This window comes from Schistocerca gregaria, chromosome 5 (genome assembly GCF_023897955.1).
Source record: "Schistocerca gregaria isolate iqSchGreg1 chromosome 5, iqSchGreg1.2, whole genome shotgun sequence".
NCBI lineage: Eukaryota > Metazoa > Arthropoda > Insecta > Orthoptera > Acrididae > Schistocerca > Schistocerca gregaria.
This window is the reverse complement of record NC_064924.1, coordinates 367172654-367194248: the sequence shown is the minus strand read 5'-3', so window position 1 is coordinate 367194248 and position 21595 is coordinate 367172654. Positions and strand designations below refer to the sequence as shown.

The following is a 21595-nucleotide window of genomic DNA, read 5'->3' as shown; positions in this document are numbered from 1 at the left end:
AGCCTTATTGGTGGAGGAAAGGAAAGCCCTACCATAATAAGTATCTATCAACCTTGTGGGGAGCAAGAAGGCACGTTGCAGAGCGCGCGCTGCCGTCCGTGGTCATCACATACCCTATCAAAAACCATGTCCCACCGCTTGCAGTGTCCACGGAACCATCACGAATAGCCGTGATCTCGGTGTAATTATTATCTGTGAAGAAACCTGTCATTTCAGTTGCTCTATGAAATGTGTAATGGTAGTGACACACCAAAATCACAATAGTAATCAGTTGTAGTTGCTACATATTTTATTACAATCAAAAGCATTATAAAATCACCATCACAGTAATACAGGAGACTGCCTTACAAGCCCAGATCACTTGGACAAATAACAAATTTCTTTAACCGGAACAAGACCCATAAAACTTAAAATCTGAATACGACTAGGTAAATATACTCAGGTAAGGCTTTACTTAAATAGTACAAATGTCCATGCAATTCCCATCATAACTCTCATTACTTCTAATCAGCTGAGGAACAGATTAAAGGTAACAACACAGATCCTTCGAGGTTTGACTAGCCAACTTTCCTAAACAAAACTATATACAAATGACTAAAACAATTAAGCAAGTGTTTTAATTTTGACCAAACCAATCTTCAAATTTATTTACTCAGTTGATTAATTAACATTATTCTTAGAATGAATACAACTAGAACATGACCATATGACAGTACCGCTAAAATGAGGTTGCTTCAATACTGCGCGCGAAATAGCGATAGACGCGAGCAGGCCAAGGATTCAAATCAATACGAGAGATCTACGAGACAGGAAATGACATAGAAATGTACTCAACTTTGCACTGCAATTGAGCTTCAGATGCTATAATTCTCCACGGGAAAGATGGAATCACGTAACAGTGACAACATAACCCAAGATGCAAAGGAGAGGACAGGGCCTTAAAATATCTCTCTGCCTCCGATGACTCTGTTCCCAGTATGCTCGCGTTTACCTGTGCCAATTATCTGTAACACAACACATATCAACGGCAGACAATATTCTGAGACATAAACTACACAATCTTATCTAGAGAACAAGTGATCAATACAACTAAATAGAAACAAACTAGCCTCCATGAGATACTTGGTCAGTGCCAGCCCTGAAACTTTGATTAATAAGTTCGCTAAAAATCATGCCCTAAAGTTAAGAAGACAAGAATTATCTCGGCACACATTTACACGCCAAACTACCAAATGAAGTACAAGGTAGAATAGAGGACGTATCTCGGAGTGTCTTGTATTGTATTGTATGTTAACCGAGGACCTAGAAAGGACGGAGAGGCTCCGTCCCCGCCGCAGCCGCAGTGGTCCACAACCCCACGACGACTACCGCAGTCCACGTCTCTCCTCCGCCGCCCCACACCGAACCAAGGGTTATTGTGCGGTTCGGCCCCCGGTGGACCCCTCAGGGAACGTCTCACATCAGACGAGTGTAACCCCTATGTTTGTGTGGTAGAGTAATTGTGGTGTACGCGTACGTGGAGGACTTGTTTGCGTAGCAATCGGCGACATAGTGTAGCTGAGGCCGAATGAGGGGAACCAGCCCGCATTCGCCGAGGCAGATGGAAAACCGCATAAAAACCATTCACAGACTGGTCGGTTCACCGGACCTCGACACAAATCCGCCGGGCGGATTCGTGTCGGGAACCAGGCTCTCCTTCCAACCCGGAAAGCCGTGCGTTAGACCGCACGGCCAACCGGGCGGGCCGAAGTGTATTGAAACGCCAGAGCCGGACTTACACACTACACTTCTAGCTACGTCTTTAACCACGCTTCATGTCGGTTGGTTGGGCGTAGACACACTTCCTCAATTACCGTTAAGATAGTCACGACACCGAGGTAATTGATACACAACGAAAACAATTCCAAAGGATTTTTAGTACACTGGCATATTCAATTAAGCCTCACGCAACCCACCGAAGCAACTCGGCGACTCCAATTCAATCGGCAGGCGTAGCTTATAACAGACTCGAAGGAGCTTGTCCTTCCGACTTCTAGGTAAACCAAATCCCGATGGACGGTGGATCTACGCTCACGACTCAACACGCCGTAGCCGCTGGCCCCGCTCCTTCGTTGTCAGACTCGTGCCCTTGCCGTCCTGCCTGCGTACACAGTCCCACCTGACTCTCGCTCACCGCCGATCCCGACCAAACCCCTACCACGCCGTAGCGGAGAAGCGAGGCAACTGTCCCCCAATTGAAGCAGCTGATCGCCGCCATTTGCAGGGATGAATCCTTAGTACTGGGGTTGTGATTTGAAGTATATGAGACGCAACAAGAGCAAATTGAAGCACAAATTAAACACATGTTTGTTTAAAAAAAGTACTGAGTATTTGAGTCTATTTTAAAAGTATACTTAAATGAATGAAGTTTCCTAATTTCCGAAATACGTCTGCATAGAGACGCGGAATATAAGAATGTAAGGCTCTTTCCTGACAAGGTGGAGAGAGTTAACATCGAGTTATTTGCATTTGATAATTACATGAAACTTTTAAAGTAGCAGACATTACGATTATTATTTAATTCACGTAATTTTCCTGTCAGGTCCTCTTTGCTTTTTGCCGATGACTGTGTACATTTTGCACGCTTACTTTTGTTTAGCACAGTATTGTCTACACTCGAATTTTGGTATGATTAATTGTAATAACTCATATCACTTTAAATACCGTAGGAATTTCATTTGCACATTAGTTTTTAACACTGATAGCACCTCTGAAAGTGGTTGAGTTTGCAACATTTGATCAAATATTTGACCATTTACGAAGTATAATCACCACCTGACAACACATGTTAAGTATCTAAACGCAGTTATTCGACCTACCTCTGATTCATACTTAATATATATTTGATTGCCTTGGTAACCTGGAAAACGAAGGTTCAAAATTATATACACTGACAGTATTTCCACACTATTTAACCTAGGCCTATACTGCACGATTTCCAGGACACTACACATTTTTCAAATGAGTTGGAAATTCAAATACTGTCAGTAAAGCATCGTCCTTCAATTGACATCTATTTACATAATTTTCCAAGAAACAATTCTCTTCAAAATGAAGAGAGCACAGCAAATATTTTGCTGTCGGTTGGAAGTTCTCTCTCCGAGTAACAACTATCCATTTCCGATTTACAAAATCATTTGTAAGGGGAAACCTAAACAAAAACAAACGCCCATGATGTATTATTTCTCCATGAAAATACCATATACACTCCTGGAAATGGAAAAAAGAACACATTGACACCGGTGTGTCAGACCCACCATACTTGTTCCGGACACTGCGAGAGGGCTGTACAAGCAATGATCACACGCACGGCACAGCGGACACACCAGGAACCGCGGTGTTGGCCGTCGAATGGCGCTAGCTGCGCAGCATTTGTACACCCCCGCCGTCAGTGTCAGCCAGTTTGCCGTGGCATACGGAGCTCCATCGCAGTCTTTAACACTGGTAGCATGCCGCGACAGCGTGGACGTGAACCGTATGTGCAGTTGACGGACTTCGAGCGAGGGCGTATAGTGGGCATGCGGGAGGCCGGGTGGACGTACCACTGAATTGCTCAACACATGGGGCGTGAGGTCTCCACAGTACATCGATGTTGTCGCCAGTGGTCGGCGGAAGGTGCACGTGCCCGTCGACCTGGGACCGGACCGCAGCGACGCACGGATGCACGCCAAGACCGTAGGATCCTACGCAGTGCCGTAGGGGACCGCACCGCCACTTCCCAGCAAATTAGGGACACTGTTGCTCCTGGGGTATCGGCGAGGACCATTTGCAACCGTCTCCATGAAGCTGGGCTACGGTCCCGCACACCGTTAGGCCGTCTTCCGCTCACGCCCCAACATCGTGCAGCCCGCCTCCAGTGGTGTCGCGACAGGCTTGAATGGAGGGACGAATAGAGACGTGTCGTCTTCAGCGATGAGAGTCGCTTCTGCCTTGGGGCCAATGATGGTCGTATGCGTGTTTGGCGCCGTGCAGGTGAGCGCCACAATCAGTACTGCATACGACCGAGGCACACAGGGCCAACACCCGGCATTATGCAGTGGGGAGCGATCTCCTACACTGGCCGTACACCTCTGGTGATGGTCGAGGGGACACTGAATAGTGCACGGTACATCCAAACCGTCATCGAACCCATCGTTCTACCATTCCTAGACCGGCAAGGGAACTTGCTGTTCCAACAGGACAATGCACGTCCGCATGTATCCCGTACCACCCAATGTGCTCTAGAAGGTGTAAGTCAACTACCCTGGCCAGCAAGATCGGATCTGTCCCCCATTGAGCATGTTTGGGACTGGATGAAGCGTCGTCTCACGCGGTCTGCACGTCCAGCACGAACGCTGGTCCAACTGAGGCGCCAGGTGGAAATGGCATGGCAAGCCGTTCCACAGGACTACATCCAGCATCTCTACGATGGTCTCCATGGGAGAATAGCAGCCTGCATTGCTGCGAAAGGTGGATATACACTGTACTAGTGCCGACATTGTGCATGCTCTGTTGCCTGTGTCTATGTGCCTGTGGTTCTGTCAGTGTGATCATGTGATGTATTTGACCCCAGGAATGTGTCAATAAAGTATCCCCTTCCTAGGACAATGAATTCACGGTGTTCTTGTTTCAATTTCCAGGAGTGTACAAGTAATAGAAAGTAACAAACAACCAGAAATGACTGAAGTTTGAAATGTAACATTGTTTCCGTCTTCGTCTTTGCTTCCATTATACTGTTACAATTTAAGCAGCACACGAACGAACCCTGTTTACGCACTGATTCCCTGCAAATGGCGGCTTCTATCACGTTCAATGTGGGGACGCGACACTAGCGCCAATGCGCGGTCTAGTTTTTATTTAGTAAGTCTATGATCCCGACACACCTCCCAGCAGAGCGCACGCCCTGCCGTTAAATCCGCGCAGCAAAAGAAGAGCAGAAGACAAATAAGTATCGAAGTCTACTCAAAGATCAAAATGACGATTGAAAGTGTTGTTAATAAAAATTCTCAATTTAAAAGTCTTGTTAACAAAAATTCTCAATTTAAACTAGACTGAACAGCATGTGACTGCTTTAGTCTGTAATAAAACTTGCATCTGACTGCGTATTTAAATGAACTGAACTTTATCTGACTGCATGAAAATATTGTTGGAAAATTACTACTCAAACTACACATCGGACTGCATGAAAGTTTAGTGGTAAAAATAAATGAAAGTCACCAACCTGCATCCGACTGCGTCTGTGGACTCCTTCCCGTTTAGCCGATAATAAAACATATATGCAACTCAGCAGTAGCGCAATGGCATAAAATTGTCATTCTAGATAACTTTACTCATTTTGGCCATGTTTGTTACTTAATAAAAATTCTGTCCTGATCTGAATAATTTGCCAACTGTGCAATGGCATATAGATTATTTTACTCTGATAAATGAAATTCCCCCCCCCATGAACCATGGACCTTGCCGTTGGTGGGGAGGCTTGCGTGCCTCAGCGATACAGATGGCCGTACCGTAGGTGCAACCACAACGGAGGGGTATCTGTTGAGAGGCCAGACAAACGTGTGGTTCCTGAAGAGGGGCAGCAGCCTTTTCAGTAGTTGCAGGGGCAACAGTCTGGATGATTGACTGATCTGGCCTTGCAACATTAACCAAAACGGCTTTGCTGTGCTGGTACTGCGAACGGCTGAAAGCAAGGGGAAACTACAGCCGTAATTTTTCCCGAGGACATGCAGCTTTACTGTATGATTAAATGATGATGGCATCCTCTTGGGTAAAATATTCCGGAGGTAAAATAGTCCCCCATTCGGATCTCCGGGCGGGGACTACTCAGGAGGATGTCGTTATCAGGAGAAAGAAAACTGGCGTTCTACGGATCGGAGCGTGGAATGTCAGATCCCTTAATCGGGCAGGTAGGTTAGAAAATTTAAAAAGGGAAATGGATAGGCTAAAGTTAGATATAGTGGGAATTAGTGAAGTTCGGTGGCAGGAGGAACAAGACTTCTGGTCAGGTGACTACAGGGTTATAAACACAAAATCAAATAGGGGTAATGCAGGAGTAGGTTTAATAATGAATAGGAAAATAGGAATGCGGGTAAGCTACTACAAACAGCATAGTGGACGCATTATTGCGGCCAAGATAGATACGAAGCCCACACCTACTACAGTAGTACAAGTTTATATGCCAACTAGCTCTGCAGATGACGAAGAAATTAAAGAAATGTATGATGAAATAAAAGAAATTATGAAGATAGTGAAGGGTGACGAAAATTAAATAGTCATGGGTGACTGGAATTCGGTAGTAGGAAAAGGGAGAGAAGGATACGTAGTAAGGTGAATATGGATTGGGGGAGAGAAATGAAAGAGGAAGCCGCCTGGTAGAATTTTGCACAGAGCGCAACTCAATCATAGCTAACACTTGGTTTAAGAACCATGAAAGAAGGTTGTATACATGGAAGAACCCTGGAGATACTAAAAGGTATCAGATAGATTATATAATGGTAAAACAGAGATGTAGGAACCAAGTTTTAAATTGTAAGACATTTCCAGGGGCAGATGTGGACTCTGACCATAATCTATTGGTCATGACCTGTAGATTAAAACTGAAGAAACTGCAAAAAGGTGGGAATTTAAGGAGATGGGACATGGATAAACTGAAAGAACAAGAGGTTGTACAGAGTTTCAGGGAGAGCATAAGGGAACAATTGACAGTAATGGGGGAAAGAAATACAGTAGAAGAAGAATGGGTAGCTTTGAGGGATGAAGTAGTGAATACAGCAGAGGATCAAGTAGGTAAAAAGACGAGTGCTAGTAGAAATCCTTGGGTAACAGAAGAAATATTAACTTTAATTGATGAAAGGAGAAAATATAAAAATGCAGTAAATGAAGCAGGCAAAAAGGAATACAAACGTCTCAAAAATGAGATCGACAGGAAGTGCAAAATGGCTAAGCAGGGATAGCTAGAGGACAAATGTAAGGATGTAGAGGCTTATCTCACTAGGGGTAAGATAGATACTGCCTACAGGAAAATTAAAGAGACTTTTGGAGATAAGAGAACCACTTGTATGAATATCAAGAGCTCAGATGGAAACCAGTTCTAAGCAAAGAAGGGAAAGCAGAAGGTGGAAGGAGTATATAGAGGGTCTATACAAGGGCGATGTACTTGAAGACAATATTATGGAAATGGAGGAGGATGTGAATGAAGATGAGATGGGAGATGAGATACTGCGTGAATAGTTTTACAGAGCACTGAAAGACCTGAGTCGAAACAAGGCCCCCGGAGTAGACAACATTCCATTGGAACTACTGACGGCCTTGGAAGAGCCAGTCCTGACAAAACTCTACCATATGGTGAGCAAGATGTATGAAACAGGCGAAATACCCTCAGACTTCAAGAAGAACATAATAATTCCAATCCCCAAGAAAGCAGGTGTTGACAGATGTGAAAATTACCGAACAATCAGTTTAATAAGCCACAGGTGCAAAATACTAACACGAATTCTTTACAGACCAATTTCAAAAACTAGTAGAAGCTGACCTCGTGGAAGATCAGTTTGGATTCCGTGGACATACTGGAACACGTGAGGCAATACTGACCTTACGACTTATCTTAGAAAAAAGATGAAGGAAAGGCAAACCTACGCTTCTAGCGTTTGTAGACTTAGAGAAAACTTTTGACAATGTTGACTGGAATACTCTCTTTCAAATTCTAAAGGTGGCAGGGGTAAAATACAGGGAGCGAAAGGCTATTTACAATTTGTACAGAAACCAGATGTCAGTTATAAGAGTCGAGGGACATGAAAGGGAAGCAGTTGTTGGGAGGGGAGTAAGACAGGGTTGTAGCCTTTCCCCGATGTTATTCAATCTGTATATTGAGCAAGCAGTAAAGGAAACAAAAGAAAAATTCGGAGTGGGTATTAAAATCCATGGAGAAGAAATAATAACTTGGAGGTTCGCAGATGACATTGTAATTCTGTCAGAGGCAGCAAAGGACTTGGAAGAGCAGTTGAATGGAATGTATAGCGTCTTCAAAGAAGGATATACGATGAACATCAACAAAAGCAAAACGAGGATAATGGAATGTAGTCGAATTAAATCGGGTGATGCTGAGGGAATTAGATTAGGAAATGAGACACTTAAAGTAGTAAAGGAGTTTTGCTATTTGGGGATGGGGATCAAAATAACTGATGATGGTGGAAGTAGAGAGGATATAAAAAGTAGACTGGCAATTGCAAGAAAAGCGTTTCTGAAGAAGAGAAATTTGTTAACATCGAGTATCGATTTAAATGTCAGGAAGTCGTTTCTGGAAGTATTTGTGTGGAGTGTAGCCACGTATGGAAGTGAAACATGGACAATAAATAGTTTGGACAAGAAGAGAATAGAAGTTTTCGAAATGTGTTGCTACAGAAGAATGCTGAAGATTAGATGGGTAGATCACATAACTAATGAGGAGGTATTGAATAGAATTGAGGAGAAGAGAAGTTTGTGGCACAACTTGACGCGAAGAAGGGATCGGTTGGTAGGACATGTTCTGAGGCATGAAGGGATCACCAATTTAGTATTGGAGGGCGGGGTGGAGGGTAAAATTCGTAGAGGGAGACCAAGAGATGAATACACTAAACAGATTCAGAAGGATGTAGGTTGCAGAAGGTACTGGGAGATGAAGAGGCTTGCACAGGATAGAGTGGCATGGAGAGCTGCATCAAACCAGTCTCAGGACTGAAGACCACAACAACAACAAATGAAATTATCAGCTTTACTCATGGGAACTTTACTTTAATGTACCTTTTGGTTCAATGCAAGCACAGGATGCGGAGAACGACATAAGGTGTGAGATGAAACTATAATTTTATCTAAAAAATATATATTGTTCAAGTTTTTAAGGCACATGTGAAAAACAAAAAAAAACTTGTATAGCATGCATTTACGAGAAAGTTTTACAAAATGCTTATTGCATCAACAATCGGATTTCTATCTAGCTTTTAGACATTATTTAACCAAAGAAAACCTACTTTATTAATTATTCTTTCTAGTATCCCCAGGTATGTGCCGAGTTTCGCTCAATATATAGATTATTATGTGCGTAGCGCCAATTCTTACTTCGATGCTGTCACGACCCGCCTGCCTCCTGCAGGCATCTAGCTCCGACTCGAAACACGTCTGCTGTCTCTGCGCATCTCCTCACGACTACTCAAACTTTTACCGCGTCCACCTAGCTCTGTTAGCTGTCAAAGATCTTACTACTCGCAGAGGTACTACTCGTCCAACTTTGCGGTTGGGAACTATCGACATTTTTCACTGGCTCTATCCTGATCGAATCTCAGCACATACCTTTCACTAGCGATGGAAACTGGTGCCAGAAAAGCATCAGCTCAGTCTGATCTGTCTACGTATAGTCCAAGTTTCATCGAACTATTACACTTGACATTGATTCATCATGGGAAAGTTACTTTCGCCCTTCACATTTGCGCACCAGTTATACATTGGTTTTTAACAAGTATGTGAGCAGCTCTTGATCTGTTTGGCTCGCTGCACAAGTAAAGTAAGCGACCGGCCCCACAGGCCCGCCGATGGCGCGCGCGCCACGCAACCTGACGGCGGTGGCGGGCCGCGACGTGTACTTGCGCTGCCCGGTGGCGGGCTACCCCATCGCCAGCGTGTCGTGGCGGCGCGCCGGCGAGCAGCTGCCGTCGCAGGTGCGCCAGCGCGCCTTCCCCAACGGCACGCTGCTGCTGCGCCAGGTAGAGGGCGCCTCGGACCGCGGGGAGTACTCCTGCACCGCCACCAACCAGCAGGGCCAGTCCGCGCAGGGCCGCCTCCACCTCGACGTCATGAGTGAGTCCACGCCTCCTATCTCTTTTCTGTACCACAACAGACATCTTTTAGCACCGCAGGCTGCAGCACCAATTAGATCACGGAACTGGAAACTGACTGTCTTTGGTACAAGGTATGATAGGTAATAACGGCTTATCCGGAAGACTTACGCAACGAAATTACATAATTACGAGGGTCACTCCAAATGAAACTTCTCACTATTTTTAAAAAAATACAGTTTTTATTCTGCGTGTATGAAAGCTTTACAGTGTGTAGATACATCCTTTCCGCTTGTTTTCAGACTTAGTTCAAACTGTTCCCGTGAATGGCGCCGTCACGGCATGTCTTTGAGATTGCTGCCACACTTGACGTTCGTCAGAAACAACATGCTGTCATAGAATTCCTGTTCTATGAAAACGAGACAGTGGGAAACATCCACAAGAGATTGAAAAAGGTGTATGGAGATGCTGCTGTCGATCGCAGTATAGTTAGTCGGTGGGCAAGCAGGTTACTTGATGAAAGCGGGCAGTGCAATATTGAGGATTGTCCTCGCAGTGGCAGGCCTCGTACTGCACATGCTCCAGACAAGGATTTGGTGACTGCTGACAGACCAGACGTATCACAGTGAACGAATTGTCACGCTACTTTGGGATACGGGAAGGAAGTGTTTGCAAAATACTGAAAGTGTTCGCGTTAAAAAAGTTTTGTGCCACGTGGGTTCCCAGGATGTTGACAGTGGCTCAAAAAGAAACAAGAAAAACGGTATGCAGCGAGCTTTTGGAACAGTACGAGAATGGTGGAGATGAATTTCTTGGAAGAATTGTGACAGGTGATGAAACATGGTTCCATCACTTTTCACCAGAGACGAAGAGGCGGACAATGGAGTGGCATCATGCAAATTCACCCAAGGAAAAAAAAATTCAAAACCACATCTTCTGCTGGAAAAGTTATGGCTACAGGATTTTTCAATTCCGAAGGACTCTTGCTTGTGGACATCATGCCAAGTGGAACCACCATAAATTCTGATACATATGTGATGACACTGAAGAAACTTCAAGCTCGACTGAGTCGTGTTCGTCCACATCGGCAAAAGCAGGATGTTTCGCTGTTGCACGACAATTCACGGCCACATGTCAATCAAAAAACCATGGAAGCGATCTCAAAACTCGGATGGACAACACTGAAACACCCGCCTTACAGTCCTGACCTGGCTCCACGTGACTATCATCTCTTTGGGAAACTGAAAGACTCTTCATGGAACAAGGTTTGAAGATGATGACTCCCATGTGCCCGCTGCCAAACAGTTGCTCCAACAGGTTGGTCCAGAATTGTACCGTGTGGGTATACAGGCGCTGGTTCCAAGATGGCGTAAGGCAGTTGAGAGGGATGGAAATTATGTGGAGAAATGAAAATATTGTTTCTAAAGGATGTATCTACACACTGTAAAACTTTCTAAAATGTAGAATAAAAGATGGATTTTAAAAAAAAGTGTACATTTCTTTTGGAGTGACCCTCGTACTTTCATACTCCTTTCTTTTATTAGGCCCTTTCTTTTCATCATGAGGAATATTTCCGCATAGGCGCAAAAGCTTCTTTTCACAATGGATCTCGCAGACAGCCTGACAACAATAGTCATTGAACCCTATAGTACGGGAGTAAAAGGAACTGAAGTGACAAGGGTGAATCACAGCGATTGGCTTTCATCCGCAATCCCTAAAAGCTAGCTCACAAAAGTGGGAAAACATACTGCTGGACATTAAACTTGCAACACAATAAACGCGGTATGCAACACACATCAAATTGGCACGAAGTATAGTACCAACTTCGGATGTACAGACTGTTACCATTTCAGTGCAACAAAACAAGCAGATACTATTAACACTACCTACATTCTGTATATTATGGAGATGATTTCTCATTCAGAAACTGCGTTTTAATGTTAGCTCTTTGCGGGAAAATTACGGATTCGATAGGTAAGGTGGACCGTAAAGCCATGCAGTATCTGACCTGTAACGCACGACCAGCACTCGAAAGAGCAGACACATTGTTCACACTGCTGACCTGGATCATGCAGCCACGTCACGTACCTCCAATCTGGAAACGGCCAGATTTGCATCAAGAGACGTCTGGAGCACCACACAATATCAACATGGCAACCATTCTAATGGCTTCCCTAGATGCATCAACAGAGGCAGGCGCTGCAACAGCGACACTCCTAATGCCAGTGCTACTCACAAGAGTGGCATCTCATCATCTTCTCATATGAGTCCCAGTTCTAGTATACTATCATGGTGGATGTATCTCTGAGTGGAATGTGCCAGATTACATGCAACATCATAATGCAGGTTCAGCATAGCGTGTGGTGCTATGAGAGTATTTATCAAGGAGGGCTCTAGCTCAGGAGCACAGGGAAATGCAACCTGCATATCTGGTGATATGATTATACTGTACCTGATAAGCAGTAGGTTATCAAGGCCAGTTCTGGGTGAGATAACGATCTTCTCACTTCCAGTGTCAGGTTATACACTTGGTATCAAGTTACACACTTATCTGATATTATCCCCCTAGGAAACCACAGGGAATTGATCAAGGTCGTCCAGTGGAACCCTCCACACACCTTAGGCACTTGTGCGAGTTATGTTCAAGATAATGACATAGCTCGATACTGGTCACGTGATATGAAATTGGTGGGAAACTCCTCCCATCTTCCTATCTCTCTCAGACAATGGTAGCACAATAAAATGACGAGAAACCCATTAGACCAATAAGATTTGTCCTACTCCTCCTCCTCCCTCTTATCATCCTTTATAACTGGCTCAACTGTGTAGGTGTCTTCAGTCGAGATCTGTGCATCATGGGCTGAAGATCAGATTTCTGTATGTCCATCTTTTCAGAGATGGTTGAAGGACAAGGCTGTTTACTACAGAATGCAAATGAAACGCCATTCAGCTACCTAATTTCCTCACTTATTTTATTTAGTTACGAGGTCTGGCGATTTGCTATGGCTCCTTCAGACCTCTGACAGACGTGTAGGAGGATTCCACCTCAGTTCCTGTCAAAACAGGTGCCAGCATTCAAATATTGGTATCTGTAGATTTCTATTTACTATAGCGACAGGTGCCGACAGATGACGGTTGAAGTGATTGCTACAGCAAGCAGAAATCTACAGATACCAATATTTGAATGCTGGCACCTATTTTGACTGGAACCGAGGTGGAATCTTCCTAGACGTCAGGAAGAGGCCTGAATAGGGGGAACTAAATCGCCGAAACTTCTAGCCAAATAAAATTTTGGAAATTAGACGGCTGAAAGGTGTCTGATTTGACATCCTGAAGTTTGGGTTTGTCATAAACAATAATTTTATAGTGAAAGTGTTTAATAATAACAATAATGATACAAAAATGAACTAAATTGTTAATTATTGGCAAATTTGTTTGTAATACAGTTCTTTACAATAATTTTTGTTGTTTACTATGAACCATGAAAAGCAGTGTTAGAAAAGTAAGTAGTTCTGACACAGTGCCAACGATTCCCTCTTCTGATTCTTTCTGCCTCGATTGTTCGAAAACCAGACACACTGTAAATGAACAGTGAAGAAATCCAAACGGCCTAACACGTGGATGTCGACAAAGCTACAGTCTGGAACCGCGCGACCGCTACGACGGCAGGTTCGAATCCTGTCTCACACATGAATGTGTGCGATGTCCTTAGGTTAGTTTGGTTTAAGTAGTTCTAAGTTCTAGGTGACTGATGACCTCAGAAGTTAACTCCCATAGTGCTCAGAGCCATTTGAACCATATCGATAAAATAATTAGTGCAATATTAGGGAAGGATATCACTATTTTAGCTGATTGTATAACTTTTTGCTTTTCTAATTATTTGGTTTCGTTTATTTACTTTTATTGGTTTTGGTTCATTGCGTCTTGCCGCCAATAAGTTTGTACAAATATAAAATATTCACGTAGAAATTCCACAACAGAAAGAATCTGCTCAATAATTTAAGAACATTGTACAGAATTCAGGTAGATGCATAGTAACTTAGCTAAACATGTAACATGACGCAAACAGTAGCTGAAAGAAAATACAAAAAGGGGGCACAACAGAGCTGGCAGTCATTCAATAGGATATTACATCGTTAATGTAACATCGGAAGTGTTTACTGATGAAGACGCCGGCCGTGAAAGCCTCCATGGAATTTATAAGTACAGTTTATTGCTCATTACGAAACCACAAAGGGCTTTATATAACTGGATATATCTATGCAGCAATGGAACTGCCGTAGTTGTTGGAAGGGGAACCTATAATTTCACAGGTTTCACGAGTCAACGTTTTTGCCTTCTTCGTAAAAATCTTTTGTGGAAAACAACAAGTAGTTTACGTCTACTTCTTCTCTCTTCTTGTACTCACAGAGGGGATTGCTCTTAACCCTTATCCGGTATATGTGGGGAGAAGTTGAGCCGTTGTTGGTACTGTTCTCTTAACTGTGTAATCGCCAGTTCTTGCACATCTGATTTTTTCGAAACCAGTGTGAATTTATGAGTTGAATCGCAGCATTATCTTGAACTGTAACAGAGAATGCAAGGCGCCAATCATTTTCCCATTCCTCCCGGGAGATTTTCTGTCATCAGCTCTTTAAACCAGACCGCGGCAGAAAGGGGTTCATTATTGGGCCGCCAGGAACACAAGCTTACTTCGCAAACTTCACTATCTAGTCATCGTAAACAAGGACTACACAAGGTGAGACATATATAAAGAGGAAACACATGCCTCATCTTTTGCTCTGTAGCTTTTCTTGTAAAGCTACCGGAACTTTGATGTTCATTTTACTGTTCCACTTTGGTTCTCAATGAACTGTAACAAACTTTTTGAGTCTGATACAATAAATAGGTTCTGAAGACCAGAACGGTGACCAAATTTTAAAGCCTCTCGTATTGCTGTCGCTTCTGCAGCAAAAGCAGAGCGATGTGCATGCAGTCGAAAATGCTTACAAGCCCTCTGCTTGGAGGTTAATAATTCATAAGGCACTACTGCAATATTTTGATATCGAGAGCCATAAGTAAACACATGAGCCAAGTGTGATCTATAAAGATTAACGTAAGTACAAAAACTTCAGTTAATTGTGCTGAGTCCATTTTTCTTAAAACTGTGATAGTGAACGTCTAGGTTTTTCATTTCGTATCTAAATGGAATCCCAAGTGTGACTATGTGATAATCAGACTGAATACAACAGTTGATGTGCACACGGAGACCAGCATATTCACCAGAAGATGGCAAAGAGTCCGCGTTTCCTATAATAACTGCAGTAATTATTTTTCATATATTTAGTGAAAGAAACTAACAATTTTCTTCGTAAAGTTTATTTCTAATTGAAATAGATTACACAATACTAATACTCAAGAGATGAAAACCTTAAGAGGAAGAACTGATGTTAGCCATGAATTATGAAACTGAAGACTTACCATCAACTCTCGCCACCAAACAGAGGGAACAAACTGGACAAGGTAGACTGATAGCCAAAAGAAGCTGCAGAATCATACCAGGTTAGAGACGATGAGTATGTTGTAAAATTGAAGTTTCCGAAGAATCAAAGTAATTTCCTATGTTTACACCTAATCAGCTGATGTATGCAATTATACAGCGTTACTGACACGAACATTAGATCCCATTTGTGACTCATAAATGTAACTCTCTTCTCAGTACGCACACAAGATGCCAAACCAGATAGTTGAGACAGATTTTTTTCCGGAAATAACATCAAGATAGTTCCTTTCGATACAGAGTACAAGGTTGGATCAAGTTTTGTTTCTGAAGCAATTGGTAAAACACATAATGTTCTCTCACTTTTTTACATAATAATAACTCATATCTTCAATACTGTTTTCTTTAATACTCTTTAACCTAATACTGTATGCGCGGAGTTTTAGCTGTGAATGTGTTAAATAAAAATGCTAGCCTAAAGAGTAAAGTTGATTGAATATGTGCCAGAGTGACGAGAATAATTTTCTAAAAAGTCAAAAGTAATTTTCTTGACGCACCGGTATGCGGTTTCGAATTATCTCTCTTCACCAGAAGTACAGTAAAATTTTAGACTGAATGTCTCTGTGATAAACACGCCTAACTGTTTATCCTAGCCTGTAACAGGGTATATGTTACTTACATTCCAGAGCCACCTCAAATTGCTCCATTCCAGTTTCCCAGCAACCTGCAAGAGGGCATGAGAGCACAAGTTTCTTGCAGCATCATATCTGGTGACTTACCGATCACCATTACGTGGCGGAAAGACGGAGGCCCTCTTCCACAGGAGGCCGATGTTCACGAGCAGCAGCATGAGTTTGTCAGCAACCTGTTGTTCTCCAACCTGGCCGCTCGACACTCCGGCCACTACATGTGCATAGCGAGCAACGCAGCTGCCGTGGCCAACTACACGACCAGACTCATTGTCAGAGGTGAGTTTTCGCGTCGTTCTGTATACAAGCAAACAAGCATGCCGTCAGACTCCAGTGCTTCAATCTTGACTGTAAGAAATAACATTATTCTGATTGTGCTTCAATCTTTACTGTAATAAAAAAACATTATTCTTATTTTCGATGTGCTTCCAAAACACAACGAACATTGTATTGCTTGAAAACTTTCCCAATTCTTTAAATTTTACCTGTTACCAGATGGCAACCCAGTTCTAAGCAAAGAAGGGAAGGCAGAAAGGTGGAAGGAGTATACAGGAGGTTTATACAAGGGCGATGTGCTTGAGGACAATATTATGGAAATGGAAGAGGGTGTAGATGACGACGAAATGGGAGACTTAGAGAAAGCTTTTGACAATGTTGATTGGAATACTCTCTTTCAAATTCTGAAGGTGGCAGGGGTAAAATACAGGGAGCGAAAGGCTATTTACAATTTGTACAGAAACCAGATGGCAGTTATTAGAGTCGAGGGGCATGAAAGGGAAGCAGTGGTTGGGAAAGGAGTGAGACATGGTTGTAGCCTCTCCCCGATGTTATTCAATCTGTATATTGAGCAAGAAGTAAAGGAAACAATATGGAGTAGGTATTAAAATTCATGGAGAAGAAGTAAAAACTTTGAGGTTCGCCAATGACATTGTAATTCTGTCAGGGACGGCAAAGGACTTGGAAGAGCAGTTGAACGGAATGGACAGTGCCTTGAAAGGAGGATATAAGATGAACATCAACAAAAGCAAAACGAGGATAATGGAATGTAGTCGAATTAAATAGGGTGCTGCTGAGGGAATTTTATTAGGAAATGAGACACTTAAAGTAGTAAAGGAGTTTTGCTATTTGGGGAGCAAAATAACTGATGATGGTCGAAGTAGAGAGGATATAAAATGTAGACTGGCAATGGCAAGGAAAGCGTTTCGGAAGAAGAGAAATTTGTTAACATCGAATATAGATTTATGTATCAGGAAGTCGTTTATGAAAGTATTCGTTTGGAGTGTAGCCATGTATGGAGGTGAAACATGGACGATAACTAGTTTGGACAAGAAGAGAATAGAAGCTTTCGAAATGTGGTTCTACAGAAGAATGCTGAAGATAAGGTGGATAGATCACGTAACTAATGAGGAGGTATTGAATAGGATTGGGGAGAAGAGAAGTTTATGGCACAAATTGACTAGAAGAAGGGATCGGTTGGTAGGACATGTTTTGAGGCATCAAGGGATTACAAATTTAGCATTGGAGGGCAGCGTGGAGGGTAAAAATCGTAGAGGGAGACCAAGAGATGAATACACTAAGCAGATTCAGAAGGATGTAGGTTGCAGTAGGTACTGGGAGATGAAGAAGCTTGCACAGGATAGAGTAGCGTGGAGAGCTGCATCAAACCAGTCTCAGGACTGAAGACAACAACAACAACAACAGGATGTTGCAAAAAGGTGCGGCCAAACGTTCAGGAAACATTCCTCACACACAAAGAAAGAAAATGTGTTATGTGGACATGTGTTCGGAAACGCTTACTTTCCATGTTAGGGCTCATTTTATTACTTCTCTTCAAATCACATTAATCATGGAATGGAAACACACAGCAACAGAACGTACCAGCGTGACTTCTAACACTTTGTTACAGGAAATGTTCAAAATGTCCTCCGTTAGCGAGGATACATGCATCCACCCTCCGTCGCATCGAATCCCTGATGCGCTGATGCAGCCCTGTAGAATGGCGTATTGTATCACAGCCGTCCACAATATGAGCACGAAGAGTCTCTAAATTTGGTACCGGGATTGCGTAGACAAGAGCTTTCAAATGCCCCCACAAATGAAAGTCAAGAGGGTTGAGGTCAGGAGAGCGTAAAGCCATGGAATTGGTCCGCCTCTACCAATCCATCGGTCACCGAATCTGTTGTTGAGAAGCGTACGAACACTTCGACTGAAATGTGCAGGAGCTCCATCGTGCATGAACCACATGTTGTGTCGTACTTGTAAAGGCACATGTTGTAGCAGCACAGGTAGAGTATCCCGTATGAAATCAGAATAAGGTGCTCCATTGAGCGTAGGTGGAAGAACATGGGGCCCAATCAAGACATCACCAACAATGCCTGCCCAAACGTTCACAGAAATTCTGTGTTGATGACGTGATTGCACAATTGCGTGCGGATTCTCGTCAGTCCATACATGTTGATTGTGAAAATTTACAATTTGATCACGTTGGAATGAAGCCTCATCCGTAAAGAGAACATTTGCACTGAAATGAGGATTGACACATTATTGGATGAACCATTCGCAGAAGTGTACCCGTGGAGGCCAATCAGCTGCTGACAGTGTCTGCACACGCTGCACATGGTACTGAAACAACTGGTTCTCCCGTAGCACTCTCCATACAGTGACGTGGTCAACGTAAGATTGTACTGCAGAAACTTCTCTGACGCTGACATTAGGGTTATCGTCAACTGCACGAAGAATTGCCTCGTCCATTGCAGATGTCCTCGTCGTTCTAGGTCTTCCCCAGTAGCGAGTCATAGGCTGGAATGTTCCGTGCTCCCTAAGACGCCGATCAGTTGCTTCGAATGTCTTCCTCTCGGGACACCTTCGTTCGGGAAATCTGTCTCGATACAAACGTACCGCGCCACGGCTATTGCCCTGTGCTAATCCATACATGAAATGGGCATCTGCCAACTCCGCATTTGTAAACATTGCATTGACTGCAAAACCACGTTCGTGATGAACACTAACCTGTTGATGGTACGTACTGATGTGCTTGATGCTAGTACTGTAGAGCAATGAGTTGCATGTCAACACAAGCACCGAAGTCAACATTACCTTCCTTCAATTGGGCCAACTGGCGGTGAATCGAGGAAGTACAGTACATACTGACGAAACTAAAATGAGCTCTAACACGGAAATTAAGCGATTCCGGACACATGTCCACATAACATCTTTTCTTTGTTTGTGTGTGAGGAATGTTTCCTGAAATTTGGCCGTACCTTTTTGTAACACCCTGTATATAGTTTTAATGTCAGCAAAATGAAAATGAAACAATTTTCTTTTAAAGCCTACATTTTTTTCTAAACTTACTTACAGTATTTCACTTGGTTACCACAAAATGGCCATGAGACAGTATTTTTTCATTGCCAAGTATTCAATTAACTTGAGGCGTTTCTGTAGTATTCTTCCATCTTGAAGTAAAAGTGTAACTAGTTTTCATTGAACTAAATATAGACACTTGATACTTCCTGTTTACGTGCATGGTGTTGTTCCTAACTCTGTCGTTTAGGATATATGGCACTATATGGTAATTGACTGAAATAAACGCCAAGATGTGTCTTATAATGCCGAAATACAGCTTTTTTCACAACTACTCTTAATTAAATGTGTCTACTTACATATGATGGTTACAAAGCTCTTGTGACACTCTTGAGCTGGTGATGTCTTTGCGCTTACAGACTCAACAATTTCAAACTGTATGGTACTTAGCGTTTACTCTCGAAGGAATGTGAAATTCACATATTTTTTGTGCATAACACTGCAGATTAACGAGTTTGACAATTAAAATGATTAATCCGCATAACATAATGATTATTTGCTCATAGGACTAGAATAAAATATATTATTTTCTTTATTTTTCGTGGATATCACTAACAACGCTGTTTGAAAAATCGTTGTGGCATATCAAGCTAAAGGAAAATATGGGTACAGGCTTAAAATTCCCTATAATTCTCAGTGTCAGCGTTCTTCATAAAAGAGCATCCTATTTACGTAACAAAAGAATAAAAATGTTATGATGAGTTCTTTTATGTATTTCTGAGAAAATATTCGTAGTCACTTAGAGTTGAAATACTTACCAGATGAGATTGCAGCAGAAGTATCACGTAATACTGATTTCAGTTGCTCCAACATGGTTGATAGAGCCTCAAGACGTATCAGTGCTGTATCAGCACCCCGTTTCGCTTCACTGTCAAGCCAATGGTTTTCCGGTTCCTACCATCACCTGGATGAAAGCCAAAGGTTTGTTATGCCACACGTCCTTCCATGAAACATTTATATTAAATTATTAATGTCTAGTCACAAAAAAATTCTACAATTTTCAGTCTCACTGAATTATTTCTCCCCCTGCAAGGTGGCCAACCAATGGAAGACATACCCTTGGAAACAGGACAAAGGATGATAATTTCTTCTAATGGGTCAGTTATAATCAGAGCAGCGGATCCAAGTCATGAAGGTCATTACACATGTCAAGCTAGCAACGGTATTGGTCCTGAACTGAGAAAGGTGGTCTACTTACGAGTTAATGGTAAGCAGCTGAGTCAAAGTCTTAACCACTGTTTGGAGTTCATTTTCCAGTCGCTGTATTTAGTTCTAAGAGAACAATATCTGATAACTTACAATGTTTTCCTTTCACAGTGCCAGCACATTTTCGCACTAGGGCCATGAATCAGAGCGGCACTGCTGGAGAAGCGACAGTCCTAACGTGTGAGGCTGAAGGTGACCTTCCACTTCGAATATCATGGACAGCATCTCATCGGTCATTAACACCAAGCCACACACAAACGTTAGAGAGGCAGATACCCAATGGTATCGCTGCAGAACTTCACCTAGAAGATCTCAGTCGGAGAGACGCTGGACCTTACCGATGCTCTGCAACGAATGAATTTGGACAGGATGAAATGACAATTTATCTGACTGTGAAAGGTATATATCTGCCATCCACGCAACAGCACTTACTTGCATGTAATCTTGTTACAAGTACGCTTCAAAAGAATCAAGTGTTTGGAGTTCTTTGCTACCTACAATTTTTATCTAAAACATTTTGCTGTATCTCATCTCTATACCGAGTTATTCCTCACTGTGGATTAAATTGGTCCACCTTGTATAACGATCTAGCCAGGGGAACGATACTACACATACTAAGCAAATCATTATTTATCTCAACACCTTTTACTTGAGGGGCCCACACAACTCAGGAATAATGACGAAGAGCTACACGGACTGTTAAAGATATATCTAAGTAATTTTCTTCGAGTTGATTCATAGTGTTCGAATACAGTATATGCTCCAAAATCCTACTCCAAATTGAGGTCAGTGATATGGGTCTGTAATTCAATGGGTTACACCTATTTCATTTCTTAAATATTGGTGTGACCTGTGCTACTTTCCAGTCTTTAAGAACAGACCCTTCGTCAAGTGAGCGATTGTGTACGATTGCTAAGAAAGACGCAATTGTGTCTGTGTACTCTGAATGAAACCTGATTGGTATACCATCTGGACCGGAAGACTTACCTTTCTTAAGTGATTTGAGTTGTTTCGAAACACCTAAGATATGTACTTTT

General features: G+C 42.7%; 1 protein-coding gene across 1 annotated transcript in view; it reads left to right on the top strand.

Annotated features, from left to right (window-relative positions):
* LOC126271931 (Down syndrome cell adhesion molecule-like protein Dscam2) overlaps positions 1 to 21595 on the top strand; it is a 1166847-nt gene that overhangs the window by 927587 nt on the left and 217665 nt on the right. Inside the window, exons 11-15 of the mRNA XM_049974347.1 lie at positions 9574 to 9846; positions 15990 to 16271; positions 20154 to 20273; positions 20386 to 20559; positions 20670 to 20957. Of these exons, the coding sequence (XP_049830304.1) occupies positions 9574 to 9846; positions 15990 to 16271; positions 20154 to 20273; positions 20386 to 20559; positions 20670 to 20957 (1137 nt within the window). The remainder of the gene's footprint in view (positions 1 to 9573; positions 9847 to 15989; positions 16272 to 20153; positions 20274 to 20385; positions 20560 to 20669; positions 20958 to 21595) is intronic.